Below are 27290 nucleotides of genomic sequence, written 5' to 3'. Positions count from 1 at the left end.
CATATGAATTTTTAATATGTTTGCATTGTAATGGCTATAATTTGGACATCAACTAGGGCAGTGATGGTTAGTGCCAAAGCAGAATGAGAACTGCATTCAGTATTTCATCCAAACAAATGTCAGGGTACAGTTGTTTATTTATAACTGTTAACTAGCTGTGTAATTTGATGTGTTGACATTTTCTCATTTCATCATGTGCTGGGTATTATCTAATTTCAGAACGTTTCATTAGAAAAATACAAACTTCAGCAACACAAACAGTTTATTAAATGTGATTAAAATGTGTTTCGAGTCAGTAACCAAGGAAATTAATTACTTATAAATAATACAGTTGTTACCATTTTTGATAACTGCACATATTATAAATGATAAATGTTTGGATATGACCATGGTGTCGGGTTATGTTGATAATTGAGTGATTAGATCTGTCTGTTTAGTGTCATTATCTGTTTCTTCATCACAAACTTAGTTTTTCTGCATGTCTCACAAACAAAAGTATATACATCAACGCAGCAATAGTGACATGTGAACTGAAAAGTGGTGTTGTGTGTTGGTATTGACCACCAGTAGAGGTGTAATGATCAACCAAACATTTGGTGCATCGCATAAAGTGCCCCTAACATGCGTAATCAAGAGCCTACTGGTAGGTCAAGTACAGTTACAAAAAAAAGTATATGAGGGTGACATGGTATGAACATCAATTGTAAATTACAACTCTTAACTTAAATATGAAACAGGTCTGGAGTCCTGTAGGGCTACTTTTCATTTCCACATGTTTTGATGTATCATTTAATGCATCTTTACAGCCCTAGCCACTACACCAAGCAAGACAAGTGAAAATCATAAGGGGTTATTTGTTTTCTCCCAAAATCTAGTTATGTTTCATTAACTGCAAATCTGAAATGAGCTGTAGATTAGTTGGTGTGGACCAGTTGTCTATTCAAGGTGTCTGTTCTGCAACGTGTGTAGTCATAAAGAGCTACTTTGGTGTTTGCAGAAGCTCTGTGAAGTGTAAAGTTTACCAAATGTTTTGTTGGCTGGTATGTTATTAATTTGATATTTTTTTTCTGTTTCAGTGTGTATTATACCTGTGGGCTTTGAAAATATTGTATCCAAACACATTTTTCCTCTTACGAGGAAACCACGAATGTAGGCATCTAACAGAGTATTTCACATTTAAACAAGAATGTAAGTAGATCAATATCCTTATTTTATTGTTAAATTTTAATTTGTGAATGGCAAAAAAAATTAAAAATTAAAGTTAATATCATATTAACCATGGTTACATGCAAACGGATCTAAACGGATCTATGTTCAATGAAATATCTGCTCTGTGCAATTGTGATAACATTTTTCCGGTAACTATCAAAATCTTAAACTATCCAAACATTCATTTGTAATGGCATATTAAACATACTTCATGGTAACTTATATTCTAGGTAAAATAAAGTACACAGAAAGGGTATATGATGCCTGCATGGAGTCCTTTGACTGTCTGCCACTAGCAGCTTTAATGAATCAGCAGTTTCTCTGTGTCCATGGGGGGCTTTCACCAGAAATTCACAATTTGGAAGATATCCGAAAGGCAAGTGGAATATTGTTCATGCATTAACTATCAAAATTAATGTCTATTTGCAACTAGTGTTTGGTTTCAGCATTAACACTTCTTCCATATTAAGCAATTGATTCTTGAAAATTGCCATTGAAATATTTATGTGTATATTTTCAAACTGTGCACCTAATATATCAACCTATCCAGTCTTTTTTTAAATATGTATTAGGGACCTTTGGTTTTCTAGTTAATAGCTATTCATTTGTTTAAAACTGAATTGTTTGTTTTCTAGTTGGACAGATTCAAGGAGCCTCCAGCATTCGGTCCCATGTGTGATATATTGTGGTCAGATCCATTGGAAGATTTTGGAAATGAAAAAACAACAGAACATTTCACACATAATACAGTTAGGGGTTGCTCATATTTTTACAGGTAAATATATTTATCATAATCTTCATTCACTTAAATCATTTCATTGATGATACGACTGCCTTCTAGATGTAGTGGATAGTGTCTGCCAGGAGAGAGAAATATCAGTGGTTTGATCCCTGGCCATGTCATTCTAAAAGATGTTAAGAGATGGTACTTGTTGTAACCCAGACTAGTGCTCAGCATGAAGGGAATAAGACAAGTACTGGTTGGCTTGGAGTCTATGCAATGTCTGAGAGGGGTATTCATGTTGAAATCCGGCATGGTATCTCCCTGTGCTAGCACTGCCAAAATGGCATTAGTCCAGACTCAAATGCCAGACTACAACAAGCAGACACAAACACGTGTGTGCACATCACTATATCATTGCAATAATCTTGAACACAATGTTAAACCCTATTCATCTCACATAATTGTTGATATGCCAGAAAATTATTTGAAAATGTTACTAAAAGATTGTTTGATGTGTTCAATATTAAAGTTGCATATACAAATATGATTTTTTGTTTTAGCTATGCAGCATGTTGTGATTTTTTGCAACAAAACAACTTGTTGTCAATAATCAGAGCACATGAGGCACAGGACGCTGGGTAAGCAATAATTTGATTTTCAAGTCTGTATGGTCACTTTTATGAGTGAGGACAGTCTAAGTTATTCAAGTTATTAACTATCATTGATGTTTGTTTTTATAGCTACTGAATTACGAAATACATATAAAATCAGTTATCCATCTTGCTTTTTTGTGCATCTGTGTGAAATACACTACAAACATTCAGTTTTTAATTGTAAACAGTAGCTGAACCAGAAGTTGATATTGCATTTTTGTGACAAGGTGATTCTTTTCCTGTTCCAGGTACAGAATGTATAGGAAAAGTCAGACAACAGGTTTTCCATCATTAATAACAATATTCTCAGCACCAAACTATTTGGATGTTTACAACAATAAAGGTAATTTACTGCAGTGGTGTTTACATGCTCTGTTATCCAGTGAATTATATTGCCATTCTATTATTCAATAGCTCACCATAGCTTTGTGTCACCACGTCACCCTAACTCTACACAGAATTTGTATGACCTGTACCTCTTGAGCTTTCCTTCCTCAGGTGAATGTGTTAATTTTATCCGTATGTTGGACCTGTGGAAATTGCAATAAATGATCAGATCCTAAGCAGGACGCTACTGTTGGCACTTGTGCGAGCAGGTTGTTGACTCATAGGATTTTACTGTATTTTGTTATGTAATTCCCAGTGTGTGGTATCAAAGATCGAACATGTATTTAGAAAGCTGTGGAACCCCTGTTTCAACAGGCAAAGAATCTAGATACGATGTGCCAAGTACTAAGATTCAATATGTGTTTTTTTCTCAAGAATGCAATCTTGCAAAACTGTGTGGAATATTAATGTATTTCATGCTAGTACGGTGATTTTTCTGGAGACAATTGGCATGGTCACATTTTCATGAATGTATCTACTTTTTAATTTAAAGAACATTCTGCTATCTGAAGAAAGAATTTAGTACCTATTAGATGACAGTATGCTTGGTAACCCAGAAAACTGTCTGAAACTTTGTGTAAGTAATCAGTAATGGAAGTTAAATAGTGTGTTACATGTATCATCTGTGCATATCATATGCAGGCATGGAAATTAGCCAAGAACATTTACTAGCCTGAATACTGATAACATGGCAATACCCAAAAAATGTTTGGGGTTCTACTAGCCTATAATATATATAGTTTTAACAAAACTGGTTCAGGCTAGTGTTGATTTCCATCCCTGATATGATAGAAACATTCCTTTTGTTGTACAGTTATGCAATGTATGTATACTTTGCAATGAACTGTCAATAATGTTTCAGCTGCCATACTGAAGTATGAAAACAATGTGATGAACATCAGACAGTTCAACTGCTCTCCGCACCCGTACTGGTTGCCAAACTTCATGGATGTGTTCACATGGTCTCTTCCATTCGTAGGGGAGAAAGGTACAAGTACTACATAACATTTCATGGACAGTCTCATGTACAGTGTATATAAGGACATTAAAAACATTTCTGAGAAAGGAGTTGCATATTTAATAAAGACCTGTGAATAGTTGGATCATCTTCAGTTATTTTTCGCAGAACCATTGGAGTTACCCATGTAATCTTGAAGTCATTTTTATAGCCTGTGTAAAACAATGATTTTTTGTACCTGATAAGATCAGTTTCTCTTTTGATTTGCTTCAGCCAAAATTATAGTTTACATCATAGATCTTATCATTGCAAGAAACATTTTTGTCCATGGAATGAAAATTATACCAGATTAAGTAAGTGGCCCCCTGAAAAATGAAGATGGAATAAAGTAAGCATGTCAGGAGTTGCTGGCAAGTGAGAAGACAAGCAGATCGTCTACAATCTGTCAGCACCAAAAGACCTACAGCCTACGTCCCCTGCAAATACATAAACTGGCATGTTTGTTTTTCCAGTGACAGAAATGCTTGTCAACATCCTCAACATATGCTCAGATGATGAGCTTATGACTGAAGGAGATGATTCCCTAGAAGGTGAGGTGTTCACTTCACATATGTTCCCCTTTGTGTGTGCTAGCCGCTTCCCTGGCTATTACATTAGTAGTGTTGTCATCCTAGACCTAGCATGAGCAGCTACTGTACCGTCTTGCCATCAGCTTTTTCTGTTAGAAATAGATTGTCACTGTAAACATTCATACCTTTGCTAGTGACCGTAGCTGTTTTCTTTTCTTTTTTATTAATATTTTTATAGCTGAGCTATGTAGCTACTTCTAATCTCTGTTGACAATGATATTGGACAAGGCAGAAAGAGGATGACTTTATCATTGGTCAGAAATTCATACATTCGTTTTCATGCAAGGACAGCTTCTCCTAATTCTTCAACCAAGAGGAACATTGATTTGTCATACTACAAAGGCAATTTCATCAGTTTGTTTCTAAAAATCACAAACTGTGATAAATACATACAGGCATGTGCGCACACCCCACCCCACCCAGTAATGTCTGATATTGGTGTTGGATGTATGAAATAGAAGCCTGTAGGATGCACATTTCTGTCTGCTTCATCATACATGTCAGAGCATCATGCTTCTTCTGTCTTTGATTGAGCTTACTTTTCAGAGTCGCTAAGACTTTTCTTTCCCTTACCATTTACAGGTAAATCAATGTTTTAAAGTTTTGAGCTGCAACAATTTTGCTGCATTTCTGCATATTTGTGTAATTTTGATGCTTTTGAAGTAACATTTGTATCAAACAAAAAATCTATTGTTCTCAGAGCAAAGAAATACTGTTCTGTGTAATCTTTTGTAATTGTCATTAATTTTGTTACTCCTGTAAAAATTACAAATTTCCTAAATTGTTATCCACTTTGAATTTAGCTCCTGAATACTCTTTTTGTAAATAATAAGCATGTGGTGTTGTTGACATATGAAACTAAAGTATTCTGTAAAAAACTTATTAGGCTTTAGCCTTGTAATATATACTCAGTGTTTCATACTGTTTTTTTCTTTCTCTTTCTCTCTTCTCCCCTCGATATGCTATTGGTGACCTGTGTTGCACCTTTGTTATCCCTGCATGCTTAAAAAGTGCAGCGGAGTGGTAAGTTAAAAAAGATGGCTTGTGACAAAACGTGGAGGAGAGATGCTGAGGGTGTATGTGTGTGTGTGTGTGTGTGTTGACACCAGTGTCCCAGCCTCTCTCCACTACTGATGTCACAAGTTTATCCTAACGTTGTATGTAGACTTGCTGTGGTGGCTTGGCGCCAGCTGCTTGTGCTCACCAGTTCTGTCGGCCATGGCTGTAGGCTCAGCTTGTAGGCAAACCAAACAACCCACCCACCTGCTTTTGTGTGTCATGGCATTAAACACCTCAACTTGCAGTACTTCAATCTATAGTGGCCAGCCTGTATTTGCATTTACTCATTTGCGGGTGCTTTTCAGGAAATTAATCATGTTTTTAAACAAATGCTGTTTGAGATTTATTCCATTTACTTGCTTATTCAGCTGTAATGAGGCAAGATTATTTGTAGGAGGATTGTAATTGTTTCATTTTCCCTGTCCCCATTAATCCTGTGTCAGCGGCTTGCTGTGGACATCATCACTTTGCTACCATCTCTCTAGGGATGGTTGACTCGATCATCTAAGGATGTTTCCAAGTATTATCTGATTTCTTGAAAATCCTTAGATTGAATCAACGATTAATACCCTTGGGTATACTTCGCATTATTCTATGTACAGGTTGACAAGTATTGATAACATTGCATATATAACTTTTTTTCTCCTGATATTTTGCCTAATGATGATGTCTACAGGCATATATATGTATCATTTACTGATATAGAAGTAGAGGTTTCTTGTGTTTCATCTTGCTTTGTATCTCTCAATTAACCTTAATATGTTCTAAGCTAAAATTGTGTTTTATTATTGTCATTTCATTTGACTCAAGTTTGCTGCCTAGGTTTAATGCTAATCTACTAGAATGACTTTCTCATTTACTCATTTTGTCATAAACATCACTTACAATTTGTACTTGCATGTTATTAAAAATACACAAGCTTGGAACTTCAGTACAATTATAAACATACCCGTATATTTGGATTCTGGTTTAATTGTCAAACAAATAAGTGTATTGACTAACTGGTATTTCAGCTAGAACCATTTCTGAGCAAAAGCTCATGTTCTTCTGTTTATGATGCATAATTGTTAAGTGTAAATTGCGCTTTAATAATGAAAGCAGTAGTTGTAGTTGTGCTGATGAGTGTATAATTTACAATGCCAGCAATTGTCTGAATGCCTAAATACAGTATAACCTCTATGTCCGTATGTCTTTAATATACTGGATCAGGAATGAAGGTAATATGCATACACCAGTCACAGATTACACATTACTAATTGACCTTCTCATCATCTCCACAGCTTCAACCTCCTCCTGCAGGAAGATTATCATTACTGTATTTGTTGTTTCTTTTTTCTTTCATGTTTTTTCTTCCCCCCCTACCTGGACATTGCCAACTCAAAAACATCTAATGTTGGATTGATTTCAAACTTGGTACGTTCATTATGACATCCAATTGCATCGCACCTTTCACCATTTTCTGGCACTTATTTTCTGAGTGTTTGGCAATTCTACATGATGAATGGTACAGATCAAATAAGTAAATTGCACAGTGAAAATTGGATTTTGAAAACGAAATCCACCAGTTCCTATCCACTGGGAATACCATTCACCATGTTCTCTAAGCCTTTATTTGATAATATATTTTTTTCAGTTTTTCTTAAACTCTTGTTTAAATGTGATCTATAACTTTTATGTAAATCTTTTTATAGAAGTTTTTAAATGCTAAATATCATTTTAATTCTCTATGCTGTTCTTAATTCAATAGATGCAGGTTCACAATTCACAATTCATTTGTGACTGATGTAAACTGTTGTGTTTTGTGTGTTTTACTGAATGCAGGCTAAGGTGTTCTGTTTATTATTATAGCGGGTTTAGTGGCAGCCAGAAAGGAGGTGATCCGCAACAAAATCAGGGCAATTGGCAAAATGGCCAGAGTCTTCACAGTTCTGAGGTAAGATGTACTTCCCTTAGACAATATCTGCTAAAAGTATTGTATGTCCTTCGAATGTACCAAATATGAAAGCTTTTGTCTTGACATGTCTTTCATCTGTCATAAGACCACAAGGCCTGCTGGAAGTTTGCATGTGAGACCCATTTATTGCATCCAATGCCACAATTCTTGATACAGTATTAAACATGGCCACAAAGGCAGCCATTTAAAAAATGTCAGATTACAACAATACTCCTATATTTCTGCTTGTGTCATTGAGCAGTTTGATATAATTCAAGTGTGATGTCATGTGCATAAACAATATTGTGCTGCACCATTCCTTTTTTTTATATAGCACATCTTCCCAGTATAATAATATAGAGCCTCAGTGAATATCTGGGCTAGTATTAGTCTTCAGCAACTAATGCTTGTCTCAAGGTGACCAACAGGATCGGGTGGTTCAGCTCCCTGATTTGGTTGATGCATGTCACTGTCCCATGTATGTAGATTGATGTGCATGATATCAATTGCTGGATTGACTGGTCCAGACTCTATTATTTTGTGATTGATTTCACAAAGCTTAAATATTGCGGAGTGCAGCGTTGCACAACAAGCATAAAAACATGATATTGAACACAGACAAAAACTCCATGTCTCAAAAAATAGCTCTTTTTTTTCTTTTTCTTTTTTTTTTGCAGAGAAGAGAGCGAAAGCGTGCTTCAACTCAAAGGTCTCACTCCAAATGGATTGTTACCTCTTGGTGCGTTGTCTGGAGGAAAGGATACTCTCAAAAGTGGTATGTACTGTAACTTGTCTTGGTTGTTAAACATACCATACTTTCTTTATTATACACCCATACATGTAATACTTTCGTCCAGGCTGTTGACCTGGCGTCTTTGCTGTTCTATGCAGGCACAGTGGTAATTCACTGCCTTAACGAATCCTAAAATTTAGGGTTCTTGTTAATCGCCAACATATCACAGTATTAGAGACCTGGGTGCCATTGTTCAAAACAACCTTAGCGCTACGACTGTCTTAAGTCTGTGTTAAGGTATGGAGATCCGATCACCTTTGTGCTAAGAACGCTTTGTACAACAGCACCTTGGACTCTATTAGATGGACATTGTATGCCCCAGCCCCTCAGCGTCGATTAGATGCCAGCATGTATTTGAGGTCCGGAGTCTTATAATGGATATATGGGTATCCATTATTTTTCACTTAGATTCTTTTGACATATGTTTTGTTTGTTTGTTGTTTAACATCGCAGCAATGTTCCACTTATGATGGCTTTGACATATGTTTACTTACTTTAACCTATCAAAACAATTCATCTGAAAATGTATATGGTTCCTAGAATTATCTTTTGAACATTTTGACATGCCTAAATGGCATGCCTACTTTCTTCCTGATGTCCTTACTTATCATTTCCAATATTATTTTGCAACTTGACAATGCAAGTTCATCATGTGAACAGCTTCAATAACATTGTCTTTAATCTGATTATATTCTCTTTCAGCTTTGAGTGGTTTCTCTCCAACTCACAAGATCAGCGGCTTCGAGGAGGCTAAATGCTTAGACAAACTAAATGAGAGGATGCCACCTAGAAAGGATGCAGTAAACCAGCAAAACAACAAAGAAAAGGCATAATATGCTGGATTATCCACTGAATCACCGGTCTATTGCCCTTTCCTATCAGGGGGGTTAATCCAGTCACTCGTCGCAGGAAGCTGGCTTCCTAACAAATCAAATCTATGGCTGTACACATTTCAAACTGTAGATAGACCTGTTACTTTTGATCTCAACCTATGGCTGTAAGTTATTGATCCTATCTGTATGAGAGTTGATAAATATGTGTTCTTGTCCATATGAACACATATTACTGTTTTATTTTTGTTACTGTTTAAAAAAAAAAAATCATGTCTTTCTCCAAGAAAGTTGTCTCCTTGTTTTGTTGATATTGTTTACTTTCTTGACCCTCAATTCTAGTCAAGTCCCAGACTTAAACACCTGACGACGATGACACCTGTCCATCCCTCACCCTTGCCCTCCTAAGCCCAGCCACCCCTCCTCTGTTAAGTTAGACAGCTTTCTGTCTAGCAGTGACTGGGATTATTGAAAACAATGGCTGAAGCCAGCCAGCCAGCTGTCATGACTGCTGCTTCTGATGAGAAGGAAAGCAGACCTGAGATGACAGCAATCTCCACATTGTGCAAGAGGAACTAACTTTTGTGACAAGGAAATGTGTTCTTATGATTTCACAAAGTGAGGATTGAACCTCCTACTCTTTTGACTTGATCCTGAGTCAGTCTGTGTGATGAAGCTGCCAGCCCGCCCGACCTATGGCAGATGGCCTGTGTAGACGAGGACCAACGGATTGGCTCCCTGGATATTGTCAGTGCCACTAGACATAATATTGAACACATGCACATGATGTACGTACTTACATACATGGGTGTGTGTGCTACAGTGATCTGCAGGAAGGATACCAGCTGCATTCCTTCAAGCTGGATCAAGGTCAGCTTGAGCCACGTAAACGCCTTCTGCCATAAGGATCTATTGGATATACCGGTTTGATACTCGTCGATCTACAGGAGTACAATGTCTATCAGCCATCAGAACATCGTTTCCAGGGCACCTTGATGACTGACATAAATGTGTTTACAAGACTCCTACTGAACACAATGACGATAAATATGGAGGATTTTTGCTATGTGATGATGTATTGAATTATTATTGCACTTAGATGGACATTCTTAACACCTTGTTTCTACAACAGTTACCAGCATCCTCAACACAAAAAAACCAGACTGATAGATCTGTTTGAAAAGAACAAAACTGTTTTGTTTGTGTTTGATACCTAATCATATCCCTACTCGTGATTGCGTGGAGGGCGAATCTGCTTCACCAGGAATGTTGGCACTGTTTGTTGTTATGTAAATGAGGCTGGTATTAACCTTCCAGTGGTGTACATGTACAACTTTATTAATATATTTCCCATTCCCATCTTAAGAAGAAATATTTTCCTACCATTACAAGACAAGTTTTCACATATCCCCTTGTTTTTGCTCACATTCTCCCAAATGTTACGTACAAATTCCACATGTTTGCTGAAAGTATTTGAGGCCTTTTCTGTTAATGCATTGAAAACTAGTTTGTTGTTGCTAAGTACAGTAATGAAGCACAACTCAATAGTTGATGTTTGTTTTCATGTATATTCCCTTAGTATTTTCACAGGAACATTGCATTTTCAACACTTTACTTATTACAAATGTTCTAGTTGTTAAGATGCAGTGCAATCATCTATTGGTGTAGTGTTGAAATCTGAAGCTAAAGAGCACATATTATTGACACAGTGTGAGAACATTGGTGCAACATAATATTTAACTTTCCACCTTTATTGTCGACCAATGTGTCCTTCCTACCCAATCCTTCACAAGTTATGATGCTCAGATTTTACACAGGGAGGAGTTGACTTTTTAACAATTTTTTTTATCTTCACAGTGCTTCTCCCTGTAGACAGATGTTGATACAGAAACTCACAGCTACCATTAGATTTGTGTGGTTGTGCTTTTAAACATTCAAGTTTAGATGTTGCACTTTTATCAAAGTTTTTCATTGAAATTACCCTTTACAAACTTTGAATGTTCGTCAAAACTTTGAGACTGGTGTTTATGTGCATGACAATAAATCTCCAATTCTTGCACCACCGAGTACAATGTGTCATTTACCTCTTGGGTGTACAATTCTTTTACGTTCAATTTCTGTTGATTATTTAAGTTACACAGTGTTGACCCCTTAGCAATCCTGTGGCTGCTATTGAGGAGTGCTAAAGGGTTAAATTGAGTAAATTTATCATGTATTCATGCATCTTCCATTGGTCTTCATGAAATTGAGTTGAAAACTTTTAATTCAAGGCAATGAATGGATATTTTGAGTAAAAATGAAGTTATTTTCATTGATCATACATTGAAAGACTGGACTGCTGGCTAAGTGTGTTCTCTACTCCACTATTGCATTGACAATTCTTGCTGGGCCATGTGTCCACTCCATGTCTTGTTGACTGAGCCATTCAGGCCTCAGACCCACTGGACATCGCACCCATATGAACACTAAGGCTTTGTGTACAAATTCTGTAGTTGAAGCACCTTGTAATTATTGCCTTGTATAGCCATTTTTATTATTATTATTATTATTATTATTATTATTATTATTAACTTCTATGTTTACAAACTTTGACCTTTTTCATTATTTTGTCAATTGTCAGGACATTGTTGTAAATCATGCATGTATTCATAATTGTAAAATTTCTGTGTTGAAATTTAAATTAAAAAACAACAAAATTCATGTAGTAGTTTGCACTTGTTGTTTGTAATATGACTGCAGAATGGTCAGTTTTGCTAAGTGTAGTCTTTTTCTTAGCACACCGAAGACCCGGGTTCGATTTCTGACTTGGGTACAATGTGTGAAGCCCATTTCTGGTGTCCCCCGATGTGATTTTGCTAGAATATTGCTAAAAGCCCTGTAGATGATTTGAGCGTATGTTCATGAGCACTGCTCTGGCTTCCATCTGTTTCAATGAACCACTTGCTTCTGAACAGTAACACATGGAAGGAATAGTACTTATCCTGTTTTGTTTGGATCACAAAGATTTGCATAATACTGTCATGAGACCTTGGCTTTGGTTCCCCCATATGAGTATAATGTGTGATGCCATACTTGGTGTCCACAACTTTGGAATGGTATAAAACCAAAACAATATCTCACGCATTATCTGCATTTTAGTGGATATGTCTTACGTATTGTGGGGTACTCTCATACTTTATTTACAGACATCTATCTACACATTATTCATATAATCAAAGCAAAAAAGTTTGGATTTGCATTTCCTGAACCCACGAGTTTGTGACTCAGATCATGTCTGCCTAATGCGAGGTGAACATTTTTTCAGTTGACTTGACAACAGTTTTGTGTTCTGAAGTTGACGCAATTCAGTACACAACAATACCAACTCTGCAGACATCAGAGCTGGGCGGACAGTGTTTTCTTTGGGTTTAAACTTCAAGGAAGTCGAAGAGTTGTGTACAAATTATATCAAACATGTTTGTTCATTCGATAATTGTTGTAAGGTAACTCTTCTCATTCGACTTGGAAAACAGCTCTCATTGTGGAAGTGTGAACTCATGAATGAGTGCCTTACACCATTTACATACTTTAGTTACAGACCTTAGTTAAGTTTCATGTGAACGCATAGTAAATTTACATATACACATATATGTAGTTACACGTGCAAAATTATGTGAGTAAATGTGCATGTGAACAGGGCATTGGTTGGTTTGTTTTGGGAGGGGGGTCTCGCTTATCCCTCGCAGTGAGGGCATTTGTTGGGTTGGTTTTGGGTTGGTTTTTTTTCTTTTGGGGGGTCTCGCAGTGAACTTGTTATCAAAGTGCGTTGTCTTCACCAGGTGGATTCTACAGACTAATGCAAGGAGGTTTCATTTACACTTTGTAAATTATACACTATTCGTATGTATAGTATGTAACCTCCTGCTGTCTTTGGAGAACTTAAGCATGTGGTTGTCTTGATACAGCAATAGCATGCTTTTGGTGATGATCTCTTGGCTCATAAATTGTTCAGGCTTTAACATTACTGGAGGTAAATTGCCCACACATGAAAGGAATGCTTACCAAGAGTTTGGTGGGAAAGATCATGGATCAAAGTGATTCTTTTATCAAATTAAGACCTACATACATTGCAAAAAAAAGCATTTAGCTTCCTATACACGAATTAACTCGTTATTGTGTATAAGAGTCAGAAAGATTCTGACAATGACTACTTCAAAGGAAGTTACGAGAGTGAGTAGCTCGATTATGACTTCCGCTAATTGGAAATTCCACAAAAGAAATGTGGTTTTGTACCATGTCAGGTTTTCGACCAAGAATGGTGGAAGGGAGGTAACCTCAACCAAAACTGGGGTTCGGTGGTTTAACAAACGTTTGTTTACACTGCAATGTCCCAGCTGTATGGCGGCGGTCTGAACACAATCGAGTCGGGAGAAAACAATCCATCGATCTATGCAATTGGGATACGATGCTTCATCCAGGTCAGCGAGCCAGACCACCCGGCCCTGTTAGTCAATTCTAACCCGGTTCTTCACATTCAAGAAAAGACAGAACTTGACAGAAATTGTTGACAAAGGTTTGGAAAAGAAGAAAAGTATTAGTGTAAAAGTTCACTTTGAAAATGAATAGTCCTTTATAAGCGATAATCAACTTTCAAATATGCATGGAAACTTTTTTCAGTTCATGCAATCATCATCCTCTGTTTGGCTTGGATGTATTCTTGTGCTTTGTTTGTTTGTTTGTTGTTTAACGCAACACTCAGCAATATCACAGCTATATGACGGCAGTATGTAAATAATCGAGTCGGGACCAGACAATCCAGTGGTTGTCACCATGAGCATCGATCCACGCAATTGGAATACGATGACATGCTTCAACCAAGTCAGCCTGACCACCCGATCCCGTTAGTCGCCTCTTACGACAAGTATAGTCGCCTTTTACGCGGTAAGCATGGGTTGCGAGTACTATTGCTGAGTGCGGCGTTAAACAACAAACAAACCAAACAAATATTACGCGAAACAAGGTATAATATATGTTAATGTAGTTCCAAAACTGACATTAAATGGGAGGGTAGGTATGATTGTACGAACGCTTCGATTGGAAAATATTACTCTTGACGGGATCGCGTGAAGATCAAAATCCAAAAATAAATATCCCTAAAAGGAACATGCTCAGCACGTTATTCTTGAAATTGTTTATACCCGTATGCCATCGGGCCCACACCAGCCCTAACACAACGGGTTGGTCTCTACTTAATATAGTAGGGCGTTCGGAGCTGATGATGATGCCCTTATAAGCATTTTTTGAAGTTGACTGATGGCAAAATAGACACAGTTTATTGATAACTACTTCTATATTTTACTGTAATTGCACCGTTTCAGTATAGATCCTTTTACCGTTGTCAAGCAAGGCTGAATAATGAATATGGTACAGAATATATATGATAACGAAACGTCGCCATTACAGTGAAATATAGAAGTCCTTATCCTTAAACTTTGTCTATTTGTCAGGTCCAGGTGAGACCCACGAGCTCAGATATGGTGCTGACAAACCAAGAATCATAATCATGGCTAATACGGGATTCGAACCCAAGATTCAGAGGTTTTTGTCACGCCCATGGGGCGCAACTCTGCACAGCAAAATGCGGCGCTCATGGTCACCCGTACCCTCCAAATCTAAGAAGACAAGTTGATTGATCACCCCACCAAGGGAGGTCTCAAGTGCATATGTACACATATAGGTATGAAACATCCATGGAATGATAAGTAATAGTCATATACCTGTCTCAGCACCTGTAAACCCCTTTGCTGGATAAGGAGCACCATTGTTTCAGTAACCAGTTGTATCCCGTATACGACTGACGTCAGCCCACGTCAGACAACGCCGATATAGCGTCTCGGTATTGCTCTGTAAGATCACGAAGTGTTACGGTGCAGTGGGGCATGGTAGAAATATCCCATGTATGTGCCTACAGACTGATAGTAAATACCCACCTCTCTCTCTCTCTCTCTCTCTCTCTCACCCTCTCTCTCTCTCTCTCTCTGACCCTCTCTCTCTCTCTCATGTCCACATGTTCAAAACAAACAGACCATTCAAGCAGTATACATGCATTAGACATCGCTCGAGCACTTAATGGTAGATTCAAATTCGAAAGGTATGATCGAGGACACTGCTATGCAGTGTGATAGATATTCTGTAATCCGCTTCTGTCGTGGACTTTACTCAGTCTTAAAAACAGGATGTGTAACTATTGTTCCAAGGGAAACATGAGACAGACTCGTAAAACATACCTCTGCCTTGAATATATTTAGCGCGATTAAACATTGCGAATGCAACTAAATTCGTTTTTCAAACCATTCAAGAACGATAACTCTGCGGGGACCATTTCAACAGCCTCCGTATTGTCGGTTCAATTTGCTATAGGTCATGGTCGCTTTAGCGAGTATTTAGTTACGTTTACGATACATATACACTTTGCATAATACAATACATTAGCGCGTCATTACTAGTGTTTGGTTTGATCAGCAATGGTTAACCACGAACATGTTACACAAACAGGAAATAGTCAACGAACCGATGTGAGGTTGGTGTTAATATATATTGTTAGACAGTATTGTCGTTTACAAAAATGCCCCTTAGATTAAATAAGACGTATGTTTTTATTAGGTCTGAACGGTATGCCGGTGGACGTGTGAAAAACTGGAATTTTCGTGCGAGGGCAAAGCTGAACAAATGGGGTCTGAATATTTCTGAGAATGTTAACGTGAAAAGTGTAGTTGTACGTGTGCATGATATATGCATGGGAAAGTATGTGTCTGATTGGAGTGAGTGAGTGAGTATGGTTTTACGCCGCTTTTAGCAATATTCCAGCAATATCACGGCGGGGGACACCAGAATTGGGCTTCACACAGTGTACCCATGTCGGGAATCGAACCCGGGTCTTCGGCGTGACGAGCGAACGCTTTAACCACTAGGCTACCCGACCGCCCCGTGTCTGATTGGAATGGACTGTTATGCAAGCCAGGTGGAAGAACGGGTGGTATTGAATTACGTACGTATAGAATATTTAAAGATGGGTATGAGTGTGAAAGTTATGTAAGTATGTATATGCCTCGTTCTCACCACTCTGCCTTCTCTAAATTTAGATCAGGTAATGCTCCTCTAAAGTTGGAAACAGGCAGATATACGAATATGAATGTGAATGAAAGAGTATGTTTTCAGTGTAAGGAAAGTATTGAGGATGAATGTCATGTATTGCTGGATTGCCCTGTGTACGTTGATTTGCGTGAAAGTTTATACGGAAAGGTCAGTTTTAGCTATCCCAACTTCCTAGAGTTATGTAATACTGATAAACTTATTTTACTTTTTAAATATTATGTGTATTTTACAGCCAAAACCTACTTTTCAATTCTCCAACGAAGAAAAAATATTTTATATGGCTAGTGACCGGTAGTATATTCTATACACCCCTTTTACACAAATATATTTATGCTGTATATACTGTGATATATTTTGAGTCTCTCGTAACCCTTAACGGGTGGCTCACTTATATGTCACTGTTATATGTATATATATAAATATGTTTGTGAGGTGAGACTCAAATAAGCAATCTTACTGTCTGTATGCGTTTTTGTTTTCGAGCAGATGTAGCTGTATTGCTAGTGGGATTGTCAGTGTCTGGACTGATGAAAACAGGGCCACATAGTTGGTGGATTTACTAGTTTTTCTATATATTTCTTATATACTGTATGAATACATGATAGTAAATGTATCATGTCACGGTTATTCTATTCCACATGTAGTGTATATGATACTCAGATGTAGGTATATGTGAGTTAAAGTATGTTTGTGATGTAATTGAGTGTTGATGCAAAGTAAATGTAAGTTTATCTCTAAGCAGTTAAGATATTTTGTTTAATGTCACATTTATTAAAATATAGCTTGATATTACAGACAGCATATACTTATAATTTGTCTAATAAATATTTCACAATTGTTTCAGTGTTTGATTTATCAGAAATAAACTTGGCCATAATTGCGAACAACAGTTGTGTCTGTTCTTCATGTTGTGAGACCCGTGAAGATCCGGGTTAGAATAGATTTTCAGCAACCCAAGCTTGCCGTAATAGGTGACTATGCTTGTCGTAAAAGGCGACTAACGGGATCGGGTGGTCAGGCTCGCTGACTTGGTTGATGCAAGTCATCGATCCCAATTGCATGGATCGATGCTCATGATATTAATCACTGGATTGTCTGGTCCACACTCGATTATTTACAGACCGCCGTCATATAGCTGTAATATTGCTGAGTGCGGCGTTAAACAACAAACCAACCAACCAACCAAATCATGTTGTGAAGCAGTCCCGGGTTTGTTAACAACAAACATAACTTGACACAACTGCATGAATTCGCTAAATCTTTTAGTCGACCGAATATAATTATGTACATATTTAAAAAGGAATCACCATAAGCCAGAATCAGTATGTTTCAGCATTTATCTCTGTACCTGGCTGTTCTCAATCAGGGATAATGAAAAGAAACCCTGCCTAAGAGGCGACTAACGGTTGATGGTTGATGCATGTCATCGTATTCCAATTGCGTGGATCGATGCACAAGATATCAATCATTGGATTGTCTGTTCCAGATTCAATTATTTACAGACCGCCATCACATAGCTGGAATATTGCTAAGTGTGGCGTTAAACAACAAACTTACATTAGAAAGAAACCAAGGACCGGCAGAGCCCAATACTAATAAGGGACGCAACTCTTCGCAGACTAACACTAGCTCCTCACAGCCATAGCCCGTTCGCAGAGCTCTCAATACCATACAACGGGTGTAACGATCATATCACGCGCTGGGGAGGAGCTTGAGCCTTACAGCAACAGAGTGGTTCCATCGCCTTGCAAAATTCGGCAAATGTCAGGTTCATATCGCCATGAGCATAGAAACACAGTGATACACGGCAACACAACACCCGCCATGGCAGATGTGCTATGCAAATAACAGATTACGCAAAACACGTGATACAAATATTTTAAAATACGTGAAAAACAACACTGCATCAGTACTTTTACAACAAACGTAACTATTGATGGGAAGTAAGGTCAACAACGCTGATCCGGGTGAAACAAAACGAAGGCCAGTTTCGTTTTTGCTGTACGGATAAGAACCGACTGGAGTCAAAATACACAATCAGAAAATAAACCTAAAAGACTTAAGGATTATTTCTATTTGCCCGATTACCCATGCACTACATAGAAAATTAACAAAAGATAATCGTTAACCTTTCAATCTATCTATCTATCTATCTATCTATCTATCTGTAGATAGATAGATAGATAGATAGATAGATATCCGGGATATAGATTGAGTGAGTGAGTGAGTGAGTGAGTGAGTGAGTGGGTGAGTTAATATTTAACGTCACATCGGCAGTATTTCAGCCATATCGCATATATATATGTATATGACTTTAGATACATGCATCTGTTACTGCAAAACTATTAAACATCCTGCCCTTTTAACATAATTAGGGTACATTATCCCCTACTATACCGACCGACCCCATATATGTATTGTGTTATCGATCAGACAGTTGAAAAATCTATCAGACAGTCGACAAATCTATTGGCAAAAGTTAGAACATTGACATTGTTCTGTACAATGTTATTGACAGAGTTAGAACAATGATCTTTACAATGTTATTGTTTTTCTGATGTTTAACGCCGCACTCAGCAATATTCCAGCTATATGACGACGGTTTGTAAATAATCGAGTCTGGACCAGATTCCAGTGATTGACATCATGGGCATCGATCCACGCAATTGGAATACGATGACATGCATCAACCAAGTCAGCGAGCCTTACAATGTTATTGGCGCAGTCATAACAATACTATTCTAGCGATTGAAACAATGTTAATGACGATGTTAGAACAATGTTATTGACACGGTTATATCAATGCACTTTACCCCCTGTGAAGATCCGGGGTAGAACCCATGCTTGCCACAAAAGGCGACTATGCTTGTCGTAAGAGGCGACTAACGGGATCGGGAGGTCAGGCTCACTGACTTGGTTGATGCATGTCATCGTATCCCTGTTGCGTGGATTGATGCTCATGGCATCAATCACTGGATTTTCTGATCCAGACCTGATTATTTACAGACCTCCGTCGCATAATAGCTGGAATATTGCTGGGTGCGGCGTCAAACAAACAAACAAACAATGTACATTGAAGGAGTTATAACAATGTTACCTGACGCAGTCACAGGGATGCTGTTGTATTTGACCTCTCCGTCGAATTTTATTGACAGCTGACTTGACCAATCAGCGAGTCGCTCTGACAGTCTGCGCACGCATACTTTGACTGCAGTCACTTCCTTAGACAAACAAGCTTGTCTAAGTTGGGCCGGCGCGCTTTACGCAATCGTTCTATCGGCCAACATATCCAGAAAAAAATGGTAAAGAGGTGCAGTCACGGTCTGTGCAATAGTGATGACAGGTATCCTGAACGACTTGAAGGCGGTGTCAAGTTCATACCGTTTCCAAAACCGAAGACTGACTACGAGAAGTGCCTACGGTGGATAAAACTTTGTGGGCGACCGCATAATCAGCTCAATCCGTCAAACATCAACTGCAATAGATATGTTTGCACAAAGGTACATTTCCCGTACATTTAATCAATTTTATAGTTGGATACGTCATTTTGTTTGGCAGCGATCAGTTTTCCTATTACCATTGGCCAAGTAGTGAATATAAATTAGCTGGGTTGGTAATCGTCGAACAGATGTATAAAGATCTATGTATATAAAGATTTCACAAACTTATTGAAAACTTTTGAATTCATTGTGTTTATATACATTATACATCGGTTTATCCACATAATAGAGGTTTTTATGTTAAATTTGATTTTCAGCACTTCGTCAACAATTTTCCAAGTGAGCAACATCCAGACCCATTACCTGCCAATCACTTTGACAAGGCTGGACTGAGTAGGAAGCCCCCTACAAAAAGAAAGCCCACTGATGATGGAACTCAGAGGTTTGTGTACACTGTAAGAAGCCATTGATTGGTTTTTTACAATTTGTTTATCAATTGACATGATCAAATACTTTGTAAAATTTCTACAGTTGATTCAGTTGTTCCATCTTGTTCACATAAGTTCGTAAATAAGATTTTCTGATCTTGTAATGAATACTGCCCAGGGGAAATGTATGTTGTTAATTTGGATGAAATAAAAATAAATGAGTTCTGCATGGAACAAACAATAAATAGGGTAGGTAGGTATGGCTTTTGTTCTTTAAATTGTTTGTTCATTTAATAAAAGTTTGATAACGATATTGGCTAATGTGAAAATTCAGTGTTAGCCAAAAAGTTGGAGAGATTGGAAGGTAATACAAGTTGAGATAGCACATGAGGAAATTTATTAGATGTGTTGAGTGTCTCATTAACACCCAGTATGATGTGAAATTGTTTGATAAGGTAATGTATGCATCCAGTCAGCACCTATATGGGTCACACTTTATCCTCTTTTGCTATTAAACATTGTTATATGACACTCATGCACATTATACTGTATGAACTCAAATAACAGACACACAAATATTTGATATTGGTTTAATTTTATCTTCTCAAACAACAATCAATAGTAACTTTGTAAAAGTTTATAGTTTCAAATATTATTGCAGATTGGAGCCAACAGAAAAGATAGCTAAATCTGACAACCCATCTTTACCTTCTGCCACTGCTGTTCATACAAGTTCAAACGTGACAACAGATTGTCAGACTGACTCATGCTGTAAGTGTACACACATTCTGAGAACTTGGCAAACACAGTACTGGTTTAACATGCTGAAAGTAAAAAGCACTCAATTCATCCAACATTTGTTGCATAAACACAGGAAGAGGAAAAATTCTTTGTATGAACAGGTCTTTTTTTGTGAAAACAACAAAGTCACAAAAGGCAGCACCTGAAATCATGAGTTGTCCTTGAACTTGATAAAAATATTCATGATTATGGGGAGCTTTCTTGATTGAAATTATCCCATCTGTATTTTGCAAGCAGAACTTTGGCAATAAACAGCAGGCATCACTGATGGACATGTCTCGGGCTGAGTATGGACATTTTACTTCTATGATGCCTGTAATACCATCTTCACACACCTTCCCATCTGGTGTAGCTCCTAGAAATGGAAACTTTCTGTTCACTACAAGACCACAATCATGAACATGATTACCTGCCTGCTTAATGTATTTTTCAATAGCTTGTCTTTCATTACTTTTGCCATAGCTGGTTGCAGCAGATGTGAAAGCCTTTTCATTTATGATATTGTTGATGAACTTTTCTGTGATGGTTTTTCTTTTGAGTATGATCCCAAATGTGGATGCTGTCAGCCTGTGTTTCCTGGCTTGAAACCATATCTGACTGTTGGTCTGGTCCCTTGTTAGTTGCTCTAACTGTTCACATTGCTCCTGTGTCATATCCTCGATGTGGTACTCTGCTCCAAGGGTCACTGTGGCGGCCTGGGGAAAAGCTAGATTGCCACATCTAGTGCCAACAGATTTTATTGGCTCAGTCTCAAAAAACTTTGCCTGAAATAAAAAGCAAACTGACATGAGATCAAATTAACAATGTTTATTTGTCATTACATTATAACATCAATTTGTATTTGGCAGAATTGATTTCCTTTTACTTTTAAATGTTTCAGGGATCGACCCAATGGATATGATAGCACTTATTGCAGAGAATGAGAGCCTGAAGAGAGATCTGTCAACATGCAGTTTGGAGCTTATAGATGTCTTGAGAAAGCTGAAAGATACTGAAGAGGAATGTGAACATCTAAAAAAGCAAAAAACATTTACTTTTTCGATTGATGTTATATTGGAAGATGCTAAGCTTATTAAGTACTACACAGGCTTTAACAAAGAAACCTTCATTGCCATATGTAGGTATTTAGTTCCAGATCCTCAATCATGTCCTCTTAGGTATCTTGGGAAAGGAAAATTGTCCAAAATTAGGAAACTTTCCCTTGAAAATCAGTTGTTTTTGACGCTTTGCAAACTGAGGAATAATTTTCACTTGCAGGATTTGGCTTTTAGATTTGCAATTACTCAGCAAGTTGCAGGGGTTATCTTCAATTCCTGGATAAATTACATGTTTCTCAGGTTTGGTGAGGTAAGCATCTGGCCCCACAGAGATGTCTTGTATGAAAGGATGCCAGAGGACTATAGGAAAGATTTTCCAAGTACATTTCCTATTGTTGACTGCACAGAAATTAGAATTGAAAAACCATCTTCACTAAATACCCAAACTCAAACGTACAGCAATTACAAGTCCACTAACACATTGAAGGCATTAGTGGCTGTAGATCCGAGAGGCTCAGTTATTTTTATTTCTATGCTGTTCTCAGGGGCAATGTCAGACAAAGAAATATTTAAGCAGTCAGGTTTTCAGTCAACACTGATTGATCTTATTGAGATTGGTTATCTGGAGGAGGGAGATGGAATTATGGCAGATAAGGGGTTTGATATTGAAGCAGAAGTAGAGAAAACAGGGCTTCGACTGAATATACCACCATTTGCTAAGTCTGGTGTACAGATGAGCCAAAAAGATGTCACCTTCACTCAGAAGATTGCTGGGCACAGAGTACATGTCGAAAGAGCTATACGCAGAATCAAAAGTTTCAAGATTCTCAGTGGCCGCATTCAGCTATCAATGTTGTCTTCAATTGATCAAATTTGGTATGTTTGCTCTTTTCTGACAAATTTCATGCCTCCTTGTATCAGAAAGAAGTAAATTGAGACACAGTACATGTAGTTGTTTTTGCAACACTGCAAAATTCTTTTTAGACCTATCATGTTATCAGGCTAAATTTGTGTTTGTACTGCATACCAAGGTTCTGCTGTCACATGTTTGTTAGCATTGTTTGAGCTTGGGCCAAAGGTCAGATTCACAGGTAGCAATGTAAAATTACATCATTTACATAATAATAACAGTACCATATTGAATTCAAACATAATCATGATAATACTTTTGTCAAAACTGAACCACTTGAACTATAATTTTATGTGACCTGTCACCTATTCAATTACATGAAGTGATTTTAATCCAAACTTCCTTTCGCCCAAACACATGAAGTAATCTTAATTCCAGCTTTTCTTTGCTAGATAGGATATTGTCCCTGATTTGACCTGAGCTTATAAACATGTAGCTTTAGCCCTATTTACCATGTCTTACTGTTACTATAGTGTTAAAACATGACAGTGTACAATGGGACCTTGATAATGGCCACACCATGTGAAAAACATCCTCCAGTAATAATGATATAGAGTAAAATTACTGTACAAAATTCTGAATTGCTGTATTAGGAGTTTCACTATAATAGCATCCTCAATATCTACGGTGGCTACCCCTTAACAAACATGTTAAGGTTGGATATATCCAGTCATTTCCCATTGAGTTACAACATGCTTGGCAGGTAAAGGCTGTGGTCAAATTCTAACAAACACTAAAACCATTGCTAAACTTACATGCGTTGACAAGCCACTGCCAACAGGGACTGGTCCCACATGAGTGTGCACAGTTTTAGAGGGGTTGCAGACGAGGTATCCAATGGGAAGGTGTTTTAGGCCTTGAAGATGTTCAACATCTGCTTCCTCGACCCGTACATTTCTGTAAAATGTAATTGTCTATCTCACTTTCTTAATCCAGAGAACTTATTGTGAAAACGTGAAAGCTCACTTCCTTGTTGAAGTTTATCCTGTTGATGAATTCAAATGTGTCTTGTTGAAATGTAATACATTTAAGAGTGATAAACATGATAATTATGGCATCTATTTCCATTGAACATGATGATTATCATTTAGTTTATATCAATGTATATTTAGTTATGTTAATGTTTATGATACATGTGATACCAGTGAACTTTATGTATACATTTGTTTGCTTTGAGTGAAATAAGGAAAGCATAATTCATGAAATAAATCAGAATAAATCAAGTATCTGCATTCTGTCAATGTATTAGTAACTGGTTTCTTTTTCCTGTCTGGTTTGGGGTTGACAATAACTAAATGTGGTACATCGCCTGCTTCAACTTTGGTACACCGAGGTTTGCTCCACTGTTCTGGAAGTGATGTACTGGACAGCTTTGATGGAACCTCAGTGAAACCCATCAACTGCCATTGCTGCAGTGCTATGATGAATCCAATGACATGGGAACATGATCCACTAGCTCTGAAAAATTTAGTGAAATTCAAAATTGATGCTAAATTAAATTGCAAGTTTTTATAATCCATACAAATAAAACATTAAAAAGTTAGTTGCATATTTGACAAATATATCAGATGTTAATATTGATCTTTTTTTAACAGGTGATAAGGTGTTTTTGGTATGGAGTCCAGTACTGTAAATTAACACACAATAACTTTTCTTTCGTCAGGAGATTTGAGTGAAATGTCTTTACATAAATTTATTATCATGATCATTACCTCTGGATGTAACTATTATCCTGTTAGCCTCAGTATATTGAACGAATGTATCACGAAATTAGGGAACATGATACGTTTGTATCAACAATAAATATTACGGGATACTGCATCTTGTCAACAGTAATGAGACAAACCTGGTTGTCAACGGTCAACTTACCCTGCTTGACATGAACAATAGGCATAGGAAATTTCTTCAGGCTTGATGTCAACATGAACAGCATGGGGCGGCTCGTTTTTCTTCATACTGCGATAGCACTTGGCACTACTGACGATGGTGTCATTCTCTCCGTAAGTCATGCTTACTGAATGGAAGTACCCCTCACTAAAAAACTTAAACCCTTGCTGTTTACTTTTCATTGAAAATGACACCTGTTTCATAAAAGAAGTCGACAAATCAGCCTGTAAATCCGCCAACGAAGCTCTCCGAGTTTGACAAGAGGTAGCCATGTTGTTTATAAGTTTGTCTAAGGAAGTGGCGGAAAGGTCGTGACCTCTTTGAAGGCGTGGCTTAAGGTGCCATACGGAGAGGTCAAAGAAACGGTGTTCTTGACTGATATTATATGCGGTTACAACAATGTTCTTCATGTCATTGAAGGAGTTTTAACAATGTAATTGATGCAATCATGACGATACTGTAACTCTATTATCAGTTGGAACAATACTATACAATAGTTTGTGCCATACCTCAGTTGAAATTTTATTTATTCACAGTGTTTAAGACAACTATTTCTTCAAACTGCACAACTGCACGAAATCAAATGTGAAAATGTGCCTCGAACAAACAAAAACAACAGCCATTCAGGGAGGTAACTCGAGATATAATCAATCGGCATTACACCTCATTATCTAATAATGACACTAATAAAATATGTCTTCGGTTATCAGTCAATGTCGGTTGTTTCATTATTTTCCTCGTCGACTGCAGCGCGCTGGGCACAAGTCAGGTGTTTTCCTCTACAGCCGACATTGACGGTCGAAAGGGCGTTGCCATAGAAACTGAGATAAGCGTGATCGGTATTGTGTGGAGGCAGGTAACTTGCTGTTGTTCAGATTCAGTCAACGCAATGAACATATTCCACACAGTGTCGCTCCCCTGTGCACAAGCGCTCGACTAAAAACAGTTACAAAAGAAACAGATAAACTGGCACGTTTCCTCATCAACGCAACCCGCGTCACTTCACGTCACATTCCGCCAATGTACAGTACAGAAATAGTTCTACAGTTCCCGCTGTGTCGAGGTATGACGTCATAGTCGTCTTTTGACACTTTTTACATGAAGAAATGTTCATGTCTAAGTGAAATACTTTCCCAATTCTATTTACTGTGATAAACTTGGTCATCAAAAGTCATGTCTTAAACGACTTGATCTAAAAAAATAATATTTCCAAAAATAATATTCTTTATCGTTTGTTGTTTAAAATAAACAGTCACCTACATTATTATACAAGGTTCACAGGGAGGAATTTATCGATCATACGAAATTAATCTTCATTTTGATCAAAACCTGTCTATTCCGAATCAAAAAGGCGGCGAAGTATCTTTGTGCTTGTTGAAAGCATTAGCTTGTTACATCGAAAACCCGGGTTCGATTCCCAATATAGGAACCGTCCCGTGAAGATGCGGGTTAGAATAGGTCTTCAGCAACCCAAGCTTGCCATAAGAGGCGACTGGCGTGTGGTTAGGCTCGCTCACATGGTTGATGCATGTCATCGTATCCCAATTGCGTAGATCAATGCTCATGATGTCAATCACTGGATTATCTGGTGTGAGTTGGATTTATATAAAGACCGCCGTCATATCGCTGGACTATTGCTGATTGCGGCGTTAAACAACAAACACACAACCCCTACATCGGTGTCTTTCCAACAGTAGAAAGTAGAAATCCAACTCACTCACTTTGAAGCCGTCTGCAATGATTTCTATTTCTTGATCCATAAACTCAAGACAAACTGATTAAGTGTTCTCCTTTGTCACACCGATGGCGTTCGGGTGAAACAGCGACATTAAATGGTTCCGAAGACTGATATAGTTCCATATATGTTTGTTTTTTCTTGACATATGTGACTCATGAACTGGCGGGCTTGTAAAGGTAAGTAATTATTTATTTATTTTTCTTCTGTCGGGTCTTAGTAGAGACTTCATCACATTACGTGTGTTTCTCCAGTCATTGTCAGCGATGGGTCCATTTACCTATAACCCTTTTATGACTGGAAAATGTTTCCCAAATTGAAAGATGAGCAAGGTGATGTGATAGGTGTTCATTTGAAATCCACCACCTCGAAATTCTGGTGATAAGTTTACCTTTTATCCTAAAATCTAGGGCATACGCTGTACTATATGTTCTTTAAACAATTCAAATTAAATTAAATAGCAGACAGATGTCACGATTACGTAACTATAAAATGCATCAACAAAACACATATGTTGTAAACAATCACCGCGTAAAATACATATCCAAATCGTGTAAAATACATATCCAAATATATATCAACCTTCCAGAACGTGAAGGTCACACAACAGGTAACAGTGAATCGAGAGTGTCCTCTGCCTCAGGCTGGGTCATTAAGCAGTGAACCTGTATATTTACCTGACAGGTAAGACCCACGTAAGGGGGCAGGTAAGTGTAGCCACATATTATAATGTCATTTCCTCT

General features: G+C 37.6%; 2 protein-coding genes and 1 pseudogene across 5 annotated transcripts in view; 2 read left to right on the top strand and 1 right to left on the bottom strand.

Annotated features, from left to right (window-relative positions):
• Positions 1-11875, top strand: part of LOC139469871 (protein phosphatase 3 catalytic subunit alpha-like) — a 55502-nt gene extending 43627 nt beyond the window's left edge. For 2 of the 4 annotated variants that reach the window (XM_071252185.1, XM_071252186.1), the window contains exons 4-13: positions 1077-1188; positions 1440-1585; positions 1845-1984; positions 2494-2571; positions 2835-2929; positions 3836-3961; positions 4444-4521; positions 7468-7552; positions 8230-8327; positions 9048-11875. In XM_071252185.1, coding sequence (XP_071108286.1) covers positions 1077-1188; positions 1440-1585; positions 1845-1984; positions 2494-2571; positions 2835-2929; positions 3836-3961; positions 4444-4521; positions 7468-7552; positions 8230-8327; positions 9048-9178 — 1089 coding nt within the window. In that variant the 3' untranslated portion in view covers positions 9179-11875. The remainder of the gene's footprint in view (positions 1-1076; positions 1189-1439; positions 1586-1844; positions 1985-2493; positions 2572-2834; positions 2930-3835; positions 3962-4443; positions 4522-7467; positions 7553-8229; positions 8328-9047) is intronic. The other 2 variants (XM_071252187.1, XM_071252188.1) reach the window with 1 other exon arrangement.
• Positions 11876-19447: 7572 nt separating this feature from the next.
• LOC139469869 (uncharacterized) lies at positions 19448-25084 on the bottom strand. The gene is made up of 4 exons (XM_071252183.1): positions 24795-25084; positions 24156-24383; positions 23681-23825; positions 19448-21742 (listed from the first exon to the last, which is right to left on the bottom strand). Exons 1-4 carry the CDS (start codon positions 25082-25084, stop codon positions 20942-20944), a joined length of 1464 nt encoding a protein of 487 aa, XP_071108284.1. The 3' UTR covers positions 19448-20941.
• Positions 19467-22024, top strand: LOC139469868 (uncharacterized; annotated as a pseudogene).
• Positions 25085-27290: the final 2206 nt, after the last annotated feature.

The sequence above is a fragment of the Haliotis cracherodii genome, unplaced genomic scaffold (assembly GCF_022045235.1).
Source record: "Haliotis cracherodii isolate W230 unplaced genomic scaffold, xgHalCrac1.p SCAF_2, whole genome shotgun sequence".
In the NCBI taxonomy this organism is placed as follows: Eukaryota; Metazoa; Mollusca; class Gastropoda; order Lepetellida; family Haliotidae; genus Haliotis; species Haliotis cracherodii.
Note: the sequence above shows the minus strand (reverse complement) of the source record. Positions and strands in the feature narration are given on the sequence as shown.

What these genes read in the sequence shown, in the direction of transcription:
- LOC139469869 (XM_071252183.1), bottom strand. Translation starts at nt 25,084, where the DNA reads ATGGCTACCTCTTGTCAAACTCGGAGAGCTTCGTTGGCGGATTTACAG. An exon ending in TATTGTTCATGTCAAGCAGG is followed by an intron (nt 24,384 to 24,794) that starts GTAAGTTGACCG and finishes TAAATTTTTCAG; the next exon opens with AGCTAGTGGATCATGTTCCC. An exon ending in GCAGTGGCTTGTCAACGCAT is followed by an intron (nt 21,743 to 23,680) that starts GTAAGTTTAGCA and finishes TTTTTATTTCAG; the next exon opens with GCAAAGTTTTTTGAGACTGA.